We start from the raw sequence: 13,798 nt of genomic DNA, 5'->3' as shown, positions 1-13,798 counted from the left end.
ATTATTTGTCATGTAATGAGTCAAGAGTGATGGAGTTATTTACAGGAATAAGAAAGAGACAGTCAGCTCTCATTTTGCTGAGCACCAGCTGTAGTGCCAGCTGTCACCTCTAGAAACTTCTTTCTTAGATTTTGAACCTTAATTGAAGGATTTAAATTGATATAATTTCCAAAGTCGAGAGAGTTCAGTGTAAAACAAATGAAACTATAAATTTTGAAATTCATTTAAGCTTGCGGATCTAAGGGTACATTTGGTACACTGAATGTGAATTACAACAGGAATGGTAATCTTTATTACCAGGAATAAAATATGTTGTAATGGAATAACTAAACCTATTCATTAGTTTGGTTGTGAGTTGTAACATTAAAAAAAAACTTATGATCTATTTTAGGAAATATCTCATTCATACAAATATATTTCCTAGAAAATAATATATTTTAAATTTTAGAGAGATGAGTTATTTTTTTATGATTTTTTATTTCCATAATTGTTAGGTAGATATGGCAAGTTTATTTATTTGGAAATATATGAATGTTAGAAATTATTACATCTACTAAGGAATAGTTATTACAACCATTTTAAAGAGGAATAGTTATTCCTTATTTTAAAGAATAGCTATTCATAAGGAATGACTATTTCATATAATAAAAACATAACCAAACTATTAAATAGTTAAATCATATGAATAACTATTACATTACAGTGTCTATTACAGTCTACCAAACGTGCCCTAATATCAAACTTTTCCCCCAATATGGCTTTAATTTGAAATTGAAACCACCATATAGGGTTTAAAATGTAATTTTCATAAAGAAAAAAAAAATTACTTTTCTTTTTCAATACCGTTGCCTAAAGTTTTACTTTAGGCATTTTTTATTTATTTTAGATTGAAGAGTGAGGAGACTCGATTACTCGAACCCCACTCTCAAATTGAGAGCTCCACCAACCATTAGGACTTCGAATTCCCCTAAAAATTTCAGATCGATTTCAAACTTTTTAAGGTCCCAGATATCTTTGTGACACTGTTCAATTCGAGGCAAAGTGGGGTCCAATTCGAATAGGCTGTTGTTCGAGAGAGAGATCAATGGATCCGGAGGCTGCTCGAACGGCGAGGGAGTCACTCGACCTTGCATTCCACATGTCGAACATTCTCGACACAGGGCTCGACCGCCACACCCTCTCCGTCCTCATAGCTCTCTGCGACCTCGGTCTCAACCCGGAGTCTCTTTCCGCCGTCGTCAAAGAACTCCGAACTGAGCCTCCGCCGCCCTCTTCCGCAACCCCAACAACATCTGCTGCTCCGTCGTTTCTTCCCTGAGCAGGTGCCTTATTTGCTCGGCGTGATGGCTATGTTTGTTAAAATGCTTAGCAAGTCACGTAAATGACATATTACATTATTTTTTACCTTCACTGTCGTTGCTGAGTCCATTTAAGAATTGAGAATGCCATTCCAAAAATTGGCATGCTTGTGTTACTGTGGCACAATTTTTTTTCATAATAACTTGTTAACAAAAAGAAAAAAAGAACTGATTTTTTTTTTTTTTTTTTTTTACAGCTTTTTATATTTCTCATTAAAGAATTTAAAGTGGTATTAAATTTTTTCTAAAATGGTCCAATAATAAAAATGTCCGAAGGGCACCTGTTAATTTTTATGTCATGAGACTTGTTGCGTTTCCCACTAACCTCAATATGGTTTTAGTTTAGGGGTTCCTTGAATTCATGGTTTCTCAATATGGGGTCTTGAGTTTTGACCCTCCTCACCAGCATTCAACTCTCCCTTTGGTTCTACCCATTGGGATTTCTCACCTTTTCTTTTAATCAGATTGTATGTTTCTTTTTTCTCTTTTTATTAATGAGGTTTTCCAACACTTTTTGAGCTTCTGACTATTTCCTCGGATGTGTGCAATCCCTCCGTTCTACAGTAATTACATTGAGAAATTCCATGGGTGTGGCCCTAAAATGCTGACTAGGAGTTTTGAAACTAGGAGCTCATGGATCAAATGTGGTCTTAGGAACCACGAGACCAACCACTTGGGTTTGCCCATTGGAGTTTATCTGTATAATTGCCTGGTGAATGTGTGATGGAACTGCATATCTTGGGATCGATCATGCTCTCAAAGAACCTTGGGCATCCTGTTGGAAAAAGAACAAAAGAAAAAAATAAATAAAGTCTTTGCATTCCTTGCAGACTTTGATTGGCATATTGTGCTTGAAGGTTTCATAAAAGTGGTTTGGATTTTATTAGAGAACTATGTTTTTCCTATGTAGTATGTACAGTTTAATAATATTGTCATTTAACCTATCTCTGAACACTTTCTGTTGTAGATTCTTTACATATTGTCACATTGTGCCTTGACTAAATAATGTTATGGTTTTACCCTGGCCATTTGGATATCAAAGATTGAATTAATCTCTTCAGAGAAAATGCAGTCTTACATTTTGTGTAGCATGTAAGATCAATTCAAATATGCCAAACCTCTCAAGGTAGAATTAGTAGTTCATATTGGCTTGTACATTTGTGTTTAAATTTTTAGGTTGATTATCTTTTGTTCAATGAAAAAAGCACCTAATCACGGTTGGCATTATTGTAACTATTCTTGAGGCTTGACATTGGGTTAGCTTTGTCTCTTGCATGATTTGTGAAACTCCTATTGGTCTAATTCTTAGTTTGTGATAGAAATGCTTGTGAGATGGCAGAATCTCTTTTATGCAAAAAATCCATTTCATTCTTTAAAATATTAATGATCTTATTATGATTTTACTCTTTCATATGTAATAGTGTAAAAATAAGAAATGTAGATTTTTATTCAGATTGTTTACCTTTCACAGATTAGATTGATAATAGGCTGGATAACCTAATTAGGAGAAGAGACTACATTAGATCATGCGCTTTTAATAGCTTTTGCAGAATTTAGCACCTACCAGTGCGGAGCTATAGAACCTCTTTGAGATTTTTTAAATTGTAACTTTGATGATTTACACTATCTGTGTGTTGTTAGATATCAGAATTTGTAGAAGTACATAAGAAAATGAGATACGACAGCTGTTATTTAGAACGCAGTAGACCAAACCTAGTCAAACTATCAAAGTACCCCTTTATCTTTCAAACACAGCTTAACTGCTAAAATTATTTTCTTTTTGATAAGTGCTTTACTGCTAAACTTGTGCAGCAGGGGATTGCCGATCACCTAATGAACCAGATGACTTTATTTTGAAATGAGCTCATAATTTTCTTCTTTTGCAGTAGTCAATACATGACACCATTTGTAATTGTTTTCAAGATTTCTTCTCCATTCTTGAAGTCTTAATCTCCCACCATGACCTCTTGTGATAATGCTCGTGGCTTCCTCCACATATTGTAGAGAGTAGTTGCCGTCGCTAGTTTAGAGATAATGCTTTTGTGGCTTCCTCCTACCAGATTATCTATACTTATAGTCCGTTGAACTTCAGCATCCCTGTTCCCACTCTTCCTAGAACGCAAGCACATCCTTTGGAACTCTGCTCTATGTTGTGATCTGGAGATTCAGTTTTGTTCTTGTAGTAGTGACAAAGACAACCTTTGTTAAATTCCCCTTTGGCCAAGGAGGGGGTGAGGGTGGAACGGGGAGGGCTTTGGAAAACTGAAAACTGAAAGATAGGAGTTCTCATGGATTCTATTTTTGTCTTTCAAATTCAAAGAGTTATATTTTTGTTTGTTGAACTTTAAAATGTTCTACATTTTGTTCTTTCCTCAACTTCTATTAAGTTTCAGGGACAAAAACATAGCATTTATACTATATCGGGTGAATTTTATATTAGACCCGCCACTCTCCAAACCACATGTTTTTTGAGTTCCAAACCTGCTACCAACCTTTCACCTTGTCGAAACCGGTGCCAACTTTCAGGTTAGGCCAGATCAGACATATGGATCAGTTTTGTGGATCTGTTGAGCACCCTAGGAGAAAATGACATTTATGGAGAATTTGTTTGAGTTTTTAAGTAAATACAAGCAGTAGCTAATGGGTTTTGTGAGTGAGCCCTTGACTATTGTTTAATTGAGTTAGTGTTTGTTTGTTGGACTGGCAGTATGGGTTTCAGCTGAGGGGGTGAGTGGGTGAAATTCTGTGGAGGTAGGTTTTTATGTTTGATTTGGGTGTGTAATGATTCTTGGGTTTCAGGCTTTCAACCAAGTGTGGGTTTTGATGCTTGGTAAGCTGTGTGGGCAAGTGGGAGCAATTGTGTCGTGTCCATGTAAATGATGATGTTTGCATAATTTTTGGTGGCTTGGATGGGTTCTGGATTGTGGTTATGGGTTTAGATTTGTGTAGTATTGTCAGTATGGTCGGATATAGTGATTCTTGTAATATTTTGGTTGCAATGGGAGCTTTTTTAATGGCCGGGGGCTTAGGCTCATTCCTCTTTTGCTTCATAGCACTTTCCTATAGGATTTAAACACTGAAGGGAACGAGTGGTAGTTCCTCGTCCTTTTAATTGGGGATGTGGATTAGAGATAACACTAGTCTTCTAGTAGTAGAACAAGGAAATCACAGTGCAAGGTTCTTTAAAATTTAGACTATGAAAGAAAATATCTTGAAAAACAGCCTTGAAAACTTGGAAAAAGGACACTATCTTGGCAACCTGCAAACATGAATAAGTACTTGGGATAAGGGTCAGCAATGGGCCGGGCTTCTTTTTACTTGGCCCATGGGCCTATTGGGCTGTTGACCAGTCAATAAGCCAGGTTGGAACAGGCCGGAAGTGAAAATTTGTCCCGATGGACCTGTGGCAATACCCAATTTGTTTATTTTTAGCGGGCTGGGCCTTATAGGTAGGTAGGGTCTAATGGGCTATCCATGAGCACTTCAATATGCTTATAAAATTCAATTAAAAATTACAGTTATATTGTAGAGAAATGTGGTCTACAATATTTTTACAATAAATCTTAAATGGCAGGTTATTACAGGTTGTTATTAGTGGGTAAAAAAGTAATTTTAGTAATAGATTTAAATTATAACCAATAATAACTAACCACTTATAATTTGTTGTGAAAATATTATGAACGTAGCACTTCTCTATATTGTATTACAAAGCACAAGCCACATATTGTCACATTGATCTATTGAATATACTTAAAAAAAATTAAAAAAAAATTAAAAAAAAAAACTATTGATTAACTTGTATGTATTGGAATAAATAAGTAAATTGATGTATTTATGAATATATATATATATATATATATATATTGTAGAAAATATTAGAGTGAGGATAGTTGCATCATTACAAAATGTCTAAATCCCAACTTAAAAAAAAAAAAAAAAAAAAAAAAAAAAAAAAAAAAAAAAAAAACTAGCTTTGACCATTGGTGGAGCCCAGCTAACAGTAAAATATTTTATTAAAAAAATAATTAATTTATTTTGTTTGAAATATTAGAGTGATAACAGTTGCATCACTACAAAATGTCTACATCCCAACTTAAAAAAATAAAAAAATAAAAATTTCTGAATTCCTTTGGCCATTAGTGGATCATAGCAAACAGTAAAATATTTTTCTAAGAAAAGAAACAATTTTTTTTTAGGTGGGAATCAATGTTTTTTTATAGAAAGAATTAAAGCTTATTTACATCCATTTTTACAATCAAAATCTATTTAATTTTTTAAATTAATGGTTTACCCCTTTTTTTCTATCTTTTAATTAAAAAAATAAATGTCCAAGGGTTATTATTATTATTTTTAAACCAATCAAAGTTACTTGACTACTAGGAAAATATATAATTCATAAGCATAATTTAATACAATTACTTTAAGTATTCTAGTGATTAAAATGTGCGGGATCTTAAAGTTTTTCTATCATGTTTTAAATTTGACTCTGATTCTTCCAAATTATTTTGTTATAAATTCCGAGTTATTGGGTTGGCCCATGACCTGCCCCACTGCGCTAGCAGGACTAGGCTACTCATATGCCTAAACATTACTAAGTTGGCCCAACGATTAGCCTGGTGGGCCAGCAGGCTACTAGGCCAGGTCATGAGCTATTATAGGTGACCCTTATTTGAAAACAATTAGATATCATTCAAAGAAAAGATCCAACACCACAAAATTATGCTGAAGAAGCTTATATATGTGAAGAGCTTCATGAATTTCTTTGTAGAGGAACAATTTCGGAAACAGAAAACCAAAATTCTCTAGTTAACAAGCCCAAAATTCAGAAGGAAGTATAAAATAGGAAAAATAAAATAGAATAAAAGAGTCATATACAGATAAAATGAGGATAAATAATATTTAAGAACTAAGGATATATCATCATGCACCTTTAGCGCTATAGTCACTTTGTAAGTGTAAGTGCTAGTGGGGTGATGATAGGGGGGGAGAAGAGTCGAGGTTCAAGTGTCTAGGAGGAAGTTTCACACATATATACACTTAGATTAGGGTAGAGTAGAATTTCTATCATACATTGCTCTTCAAGTTTTGCTTGCATTATCTTGGATGAGGTTGGGTTGTAGTTTTTGTTTGTAGTTTCTATTTGTTTTTGCAATAAAATTTTCTTCTCTTCAAAAAAAATATAATAATAATAAAACGCCGCCCTGGAAAACGATTAGCGTAGTTGATTTTGTCAAGAAACCGAGCCCCCGCCTTACCCCAAAAAAAGGCATAGATTTATCTTTATCCGAGGAAGGTGAGGCATATCATGGATAGATTTTTTTGTGAATAATTAATGGAATTATTTGTTTCTTCCAAACATCTCTTTGTCTGATAATTATTTGGCTCTCTCATGAAAATGATGGATTACCAACTCCACGCAAGTGAGAGCTACTCAGAACTTGACTCTTATCGAAGGTGCAATTTTTTGTTTTTCCCAATTGTATGAACACTCTCACTCGTTCAAAGCTATAGTTGTCATTCTTTATAAAAATAAAAATAAAAAGGTTTATTTATATATGTTGAAATCATCCAAGGCTATGCTCATACAAGTATAAGTCTATGAAAGAGCAAATTCAAGGAAGAAATCATCCAAATTGTGCATAGTCACGTATAAAGGATTCTGCCAACTTCACACATACTTTTGTTCTAACTTAGAAGTTGATGAAATGTGAACTGAAACATGTTGATTTAAAAATGAATTTTTTATTGTTACCATCCTCAAGTCAAATCCCTAAAATTATAAAAATACTAATAATGATTGAATGCACAAATTAACTAGGTGTTAACAAGTTAGTTCTAATATTACATGTTATGATTTGAAAATTAATTAGTCACATTTGCTTTCGAGGCGGGTTTCTCTCCTTGAGCTTGTTGGGTAATGGTTACCTAACCAACCTGATTTTTTTTGAAAAAAATATGTAATTGGGCAGCGTGTGTGTTAATATATGTATGTGTTTTGAATTTTTCTTTATTGATGTATAATGTGTATTCGCCCCCAAACCATAATTCCCAGCTCCACCCTTATCGGATGATATCTTGGTAGAAATTTTCCTGAAAATCCAATTTTATAGATGCATGCATGCTTTGTGAAATTCAAGCAAGAAGCCGACCTGGCATAAATGCTAACGGTATAGTTCTTAGAATATTATATCACATTGATATGTTAGTGTATTGTTTTTTAATGTAATTTCATAATACATTGATTTGCGAGTCAAATATAATGCCGTCATATTATTGCCAAAAAGAAAAATACAACTTTCTCGCTTTTACTAGAAGAGATAATTTTTTTTTTTTTTGAGAAAAGCTAGAAGAGATAATTGATAGACAAGAAGAGGCCAAATATTTCCCAACTAGGAAAATTCAAATTAGTAATACTAGTACATTATTATTTGTTTCATTATTTTGATGTGTTCATGCTTGGTGGGAAGCTCCTCTTACGGAGGCGAAGGATAGTTGGGTGTTACCATATACTTTTGTCCATCCACCAACCTACAAGATAAAATAAATCAGGAAAAAGAATACCATTTGGAACCAATGAGTACAACAATATAAATATAGACTTGTCTTCCCTCAAACCATGCTCTGTAAGGCACGGTTGTATTTAGTTTTAGTCCCAACTCCTTTGCTGATTCATTTATCAATGTCCAAGTCCTGATAAATGGGATAACTGAAACTCGATCTCCACTATCAAATTACATAAAAATGAGGTAATGATATATTTTTTTTTTTTAACTGTATTATATCTTATATTGCAGTTAATTAAGTAGGGCAACAAAAGTGTTACACATCATTATGTGATAGTATTTGGACATTATAACCCTTATTCTTTATTGGTGATTTACCTTCCTTAGACAAGAAGAAACTTCCTAAAAAAATTGATGAGGATAAAAACACTGGCAAGGGTGACGGCACGTGCCTGACAAGGGTGACGGCACGTACCTGACAAAGGCGACGGTGCAGACCTGGTAAGAGTGAAGATGCCGACTTAACAAGGATGACGAGATGGTCTTGCCGTCAGCATACCTTCTAGGCTGACGGTGATGTAAGGCAGAAGAACTCCACATAGGGCCGAACTTCCTGAAGTTTACAGAGTAAGCATAGACTGACGGGATAACATAAACTGACGGTGTCAGTCTATGAAGTTTCCATTTTGCACGTATAAGTAAATAACTTGCTCCCCACGTTTCATGGAACCTAAAGACTCCTATATGGAAAGAATCCCGTAAAATACGCCCAAGGAGACTCCTACAAGGAAAAGACTTCTACTCCAAGGAAAAGAGGGTCAGCCCTCTCTACTATAAAAACCCAAGCACCCTCACAAATCAAGGTACGCGTAATTTACCCTCTCTAGCACTCTAGAGCAGTGAGAATAATTCTAATTTGACCTTCGGAGGGTACTTGGCCGGTACCACACCGGTACTCCCCGCTAGGTTATTCTTTTTCATTGTGCAGGTGCCATTAGTAATCGTACGAGGAACGTGTGACTCATTGGTGGTATTGTTTTCGGTATCATCAGTTGGCGCTGTCTGTGGGAACCGCTTTAGCACGTTCTCGCTTTCAAGACAAGAGAGTTACATGGTACTCACTCGCTCAATGGCGACCAACAACGACATTCAAGAAGAAGAAGCTCCTACAACCGCGCTTGAAAGACAGGTGAGGACGCTCGCCGCCACCGTGGAGCGCCTCACAAAGCAAAATCACGACCTAGAAGAGCAACTGAGACAGAAGAATGCAGCTCCCAACAACCAAGGAGCAGAGCAAGAAGGAACCAGCGCTGACAGGAGAAACCAGGAAGGACCCCAGGCCAGCAACGCCCCGAGCAAACCTGAACGACAGAACACGAGCATCCCCTCCCTCGCGGAAACCACTCCGCCCCTCGTTCTCGCGGAGATGCAAGCCATGAAGGAACAAATGGAGGTTATGATGAATGCTCTCAAGGGACGGGTATCAAGCGACCTTGACGACCTCGTCAACCGAACGGACTCACCGTTCACCACTACCGTCAACTCCTACCCGTTGCCAAGTAAGTTCCGCATGCCGCAGATAGACAGTTATGACAGGGTCAAGGACCCACTGGACCACCTGGAGACCTTCAAAACCCTAATGCACCTTCAAGGAGTAGCGGACGCCATCATGTGTAGGGCCTTCCCTACAACGCTAAAGGGCGCGGCAAGAATTTGGTTCAGTCGACTGACCCCAAACTCCATCAGCACCTTCAAGGAACTCAGCGCTCAGTTTACCGCACACTTTATTGGAGGCCATCGGTACAAGAAGTCTACGGCTTGCTTGATGAGTATGAAGCAGCGAGAAGACGAAACTCTAAGAGCCTACATCTCCCGTTTCAATAAAGAGGCGCTCTCAATCGACGAAGCGGACGACAAGATACTTGTCGCGGCATTTACAAATGGTTTGAAGAAGGGCAAGTTTTTGTTTTCCATATACAAAAACGACCCAAAAACCATGTCAGAAGTACTTTATCGTGCCACAAAGTATATGAACGCTGAAGATGCACTCTTAGCTCGGGAAGAGAGGCCTAGAAAAAGAGAACGGCAGGAAGACGGTCGGCAGGACCAAAGCCGAAAGAAGGCAAGAACCACGGACCGAAGGGACAAAAGACGCCCTAAGCCCCCGGGGGGAAGGTTCACAAGCTTCACTCCGCTAACAGCCCCGATAGATCAAGTCCTTATGCAGATCAAGGACGAGGAACCGCTGACGTTCCCAGGGAAGCTGAAGAGTGACCCCAACAAACGTTCACGAGATAAGTACTGCCGATTCCACCGCGACCACGGCCACGACACAGCAGATTGCTATGACCTCAAGCAGCAGATTGAAGCCCTTATTAGACAAGGAAAGCTGCAGAGATTCGTTTGCAAGGAGAGGGCGGATCCCCCTGCACAAGACCAGCACCCCCGACGGGACAATGAGCGACCAAGGCCCCCAATTGGGGATATAAGGATGATCGTAGGAGGGATAACCGCTGCCGGGTCATCCAAGAAGGCCCGTAAGACCTATCTCCGGCTGATACAGAATGTTCAACTGACGGGAGCCGTGCCGAAGATAGCAAGAAGAGAAGGTCCCGTGATCGGATTCTCAGAAGAAGACGCACGACGCCTTCACCATCCACATGACGACGCACTCGTCGTCAGCTTGCGTGTAGGAGATTACAATATGCACCGGGTGCTCGTCGACAACGGCAGTTCAGCAGATATCTTATACTACACCGCGTTCCAGCAGATGAGGATCGACAGGGGGCGACTGATCCCAACAAATGCCCCGCTTGTCGGCTTCGGCGGGAGCCGAGTATTCCCACTGGGCGCAGTCACCTTATCCGTAGTTGTGGGTGATTACCCCCAACAGATAGCCAGGGACGTGACATTCTTGGTTGTTGATTGCTCATCAGCCTACAACGCTATCCTCGGGCGACCCACGCTCAACTCATGGAAGGCGGTAACCTCCACCTACCACCTGATGATTAAGTTCCCAACTGACTACGGAGTAGGGGAGTTGCGCGGGAATCAGATGGCCGCGCGCGAATGTTACATAGCCATGGTGGAAATGGAGGATCAGGTTCAGACTTTAAGTATAGAAGAGCACCGAACGGTAACGGAGCCAGTTGAGAAGCTAGAAGAAATACCCCTTGACAGTTCCGATCCTGGCCGAACGACCAGAATTGGAACACTCGCTAACACCACGACCCGTCAAGAGCTCATAACATTCCTTAGGCAAAATCAAGACGTATTCGCATGGGGTCATGAAGATATGCCAGGAATAGATCCTTCAATCATGGTGCATAAGCTGAATGTGTCGCCCGCCTTTTTACCCGTCAGACAAAAGAAGAGAGTGTTTGCCCCGGAGCGGGACCGAGCCATAGCAGAGGAAGTCAGAAAGCTACGGGATGCAAACTTCATCAGGGAAGTGTACTATCCCGACTGGTTAGCAAATGTAGTGATGGTGAAGAAAGCGAGCGGAAAATGGCGAATGTGTGTGGACTTCACCGACCTTAACAAGGCCTGCCCCAAGGACAGCTACCCCCTTCCCAGGGTCGATGTCCTAGTAGACTCTACGGCCCGACATCAGTTGCTGAGCTTCATGGACGCTTTCTCAGGATACAACCAAATCCGGATGCACGAGGCCGACCAGGAGAAAACGTCGTTCGTGACCAACCAAGGCCTATTCTGCTACAAGGTCATGCCCTTCGGCCTGAAGAACGCGGGCGCAACATACCAAAGGCTCATGAACAAAATGTTCGCGCAACAAATTGGGAGGAATGTCCAGGTCTACGTAGACGACATGCTAGTCAAAAGCCGAAGGGAGGAAGATCATCTAGGAGATCTCAAAGAAACATTCGACACCCTTCGCTCTTACAACATGAAACTCAATCCGGGGAAATGTGCCTTTGGAGTGACGGCAGGAAAATTCTTGGGATTCATGGTGTCTCAAAGAGGGATCGAGGCAAACCCGGACAAGATCCGGGCCATTATGGATATGGCACCACCAAGAAATGTGAAGGAGGTGCAAAGCCTCAATGGAAAGATAGCGGCACTGAATAGGTTCGTGTCAAGGGCGACGGACAAGTGCTTGCCCTTCTTCCGAACATTGAAGAAATCCTTCGAGTGGACTGACGAGTGCCAACAGGCGTTCGAAAGATTGAAGGCTTACCTCTCCTCCCCACCACTGCTAAGCCCGTCGCAGCCAGGAGAGGAACTTTTCCTCTATCTAGCCGTCTCCCCCGCAGCCGTTAGCGCGGCCTTGGTCAGAGAGGAAGAGAAGGTGCAGAAACCCGTGTACTACGCAAGCCGAGCGCTTCACGGTGCCGAAGAGAGATACCCGCCCATGGAGAAACTTGCCTTCGCATTGATTACGGCAGCCCGTAAGCTCAAGCCATACTTCCAAGCTCATACTATAAATGTCCTAACGGACAAGCCCTTACGACGGGCGATGAGCAGCCCTGAGACAGCGGGACGATTAGCACTCTGGGCCATAGAACTAAGCGAATTTGACATTCAATATCGCCCGCGGACCGCCATCAAGGGACAGATCGTCGCCGACTTTATAGCTGAGTTCACCCATGGGGAAGATGAGGGGGCAGCAGAGTCCCCTCAATGGAGCATATATACGGACGGATCGTCCAACAGACAAGCCGCAGGGGCCGGCATCGTGCTGCTATCGCCCGAGGGAGACACCATCGAATGTATGGTCCGTTTCGACTTCCCTGCCACCAACAATGAATCAGAGTATGAGGCTCTGATAGCAGGACTTGACCTTGCCAAAGCAGTAGGAGCCGCCAGGGTAGTCATCTACTGCGACTCACAGGTCATCACTAACCAAATAAACGGAGACTACGATTGCAAGGGCGAAAAGATGAAAAGGTACCTTGACGAAGTAAAGACAAGGGTGGGAGACCTAGAAGCCAAAGTCGTCCAGATTCCCAGAGAAGAGAACCAGAGAGCCGACCGTCTCGCGAAGGCCGCTTCAGCTGAACAAATGGTCATCCCTGGTAATGTACTCTCTTTTGTACAGCTTTCCCCGCTAATAGATCTCAGCAACATGCAGGAAATATGTTCCGACAGCAGCTGGGCAGCACCGTTAGTTTCGTACTTAAAAGACGGGGTCTTACCAGACGAGAAGGACGCCGCAAGGAAACTTAAAGTCCAGGCGGCAAGGTTCGTCCTGATAAAAGACGTCCTATACAAGAGAGGTTTCTCCCGACCGTATCTGAGGTGCTTGGGCGCGGAAGAAGCAGACTACATCATGAGAGAAGTACATGAAGGAATCTGCAGAAACCACTCAGGGTCCAGATCATTGGTACACAAGCTTGTACGAGCAGGGTATTATTGGCCCACCATGCAGAAGGACGCCGAAGCCTATGTCAGGACCTGCGACAAATGCCAACGGTTCAGCAATATCATCAGACAACCGACCGAAGAGCTGACCCCAATGACAGCCCCATGGCCGTTCGCACAATGGGGATTAGACATTATGGGACCATTCCCTACAGCTATACGGCAGCTGAAATTCCTGGTTGTAGGCATCGACTATTTCACGAAATGGGTGGAAGCTGAAGCTTTAGCCACGATTACGGAGAAAAACGTTCGGAGCTTCGTCTGGAGATGCATCGTATGCAGGTTTGGCATTCCTAGAGTCTTTGTCTCGGATAACGGGAGACAGTTCGACAACGACCATTTCCGGGATTTTTGTTCACAGTTGGGAATAAAAAACCACTACTCCTCCCCCGCCCACCCTCAAGCTAATGGACAGGTCGAAGTCACAAACCGATCCTTGCTCAAGATCATCAAGACTCGGCTCGAGGGGGCAAAGGGTATATGGCCCGAAGAATTGCCAAGTGTACTATGGGCATACAGGACGACGGCAAGAACACCCACAGGAGAGACACCGTTTCG

The 13,798-nt window shown here is 40.8% G+C and overlaps 1 protein-coding gene across 3 annotated transcripts; it reads left to right on the top strand.

Annotated features, from left to right (window-relative positions):
* The first annotated feature begins 870 nt into the window (after nt 1-870).
* On the top strand, nt 871-3,619 carry LOC126693317 (mitotic-spindle organizing protein 1B-like). Of its 3 annotated transcripts, none has more exons than XM_050389257.1 (2): nt 871-1,322; nt 3,245-3,619. In XM_050389257.1, the coding sequence occupies exon 1, from the start codon at nt 1,085-1,087 to the stop codon at nt 1,316-1,318; it is 234 nt and encodes a 77-aa protein (XP_050245214.1). In that variant the 5' UTR covers nt 871-1,084; the 3' UTR covers nt 1,319-1,322; nt 3,245-3,619. The 3 variants fall into 3 exon arrangements, with proteins under 3 accessions (XP_050245214.1, XP_050245215.1, XP_050245213.1); XM_050389258.1 differs by lacking the exon at nt 3,245-3,619 and adding an exon at nt 1,986-2,312; XM_050389256.1 differs by lacking the exon at nt 3,245-3,619 and adding an exon at nt 1,923-2,312.
* The last annotated feature ends 10,179 nt before the right edge of the window (nt 3,620-13,798 follow it).

This window comes from Quercus robur, chromosome 7 (assembly GCF_932294415.1).
Source record: "Quercus robur chromosome 7, dhQueRobu3.1, whole genome shotgun sequence".
Lineage (NCBI taxonomy): Eukaryota > Viridiplantae > Streptophyta > Magnoliopsida > Fagales > Fagaceae > Quercus > Quercus robur.
The sequence above is the reverse complement of the archived record's forward strand: the minus strand, read 5'-3'. Positions and strand labels throughout refer to the sequence as shown.

Bases quoted from the DNA above. Each gene is read 5' to 3' on its own strand.
- LOC126693317 (XM_050389257.1), top strand. From the start codon at position 1,085: ATGGATCCGGAGGCTGCTCGAACGGCGAGGGAGTCACTCGACCTTGCA.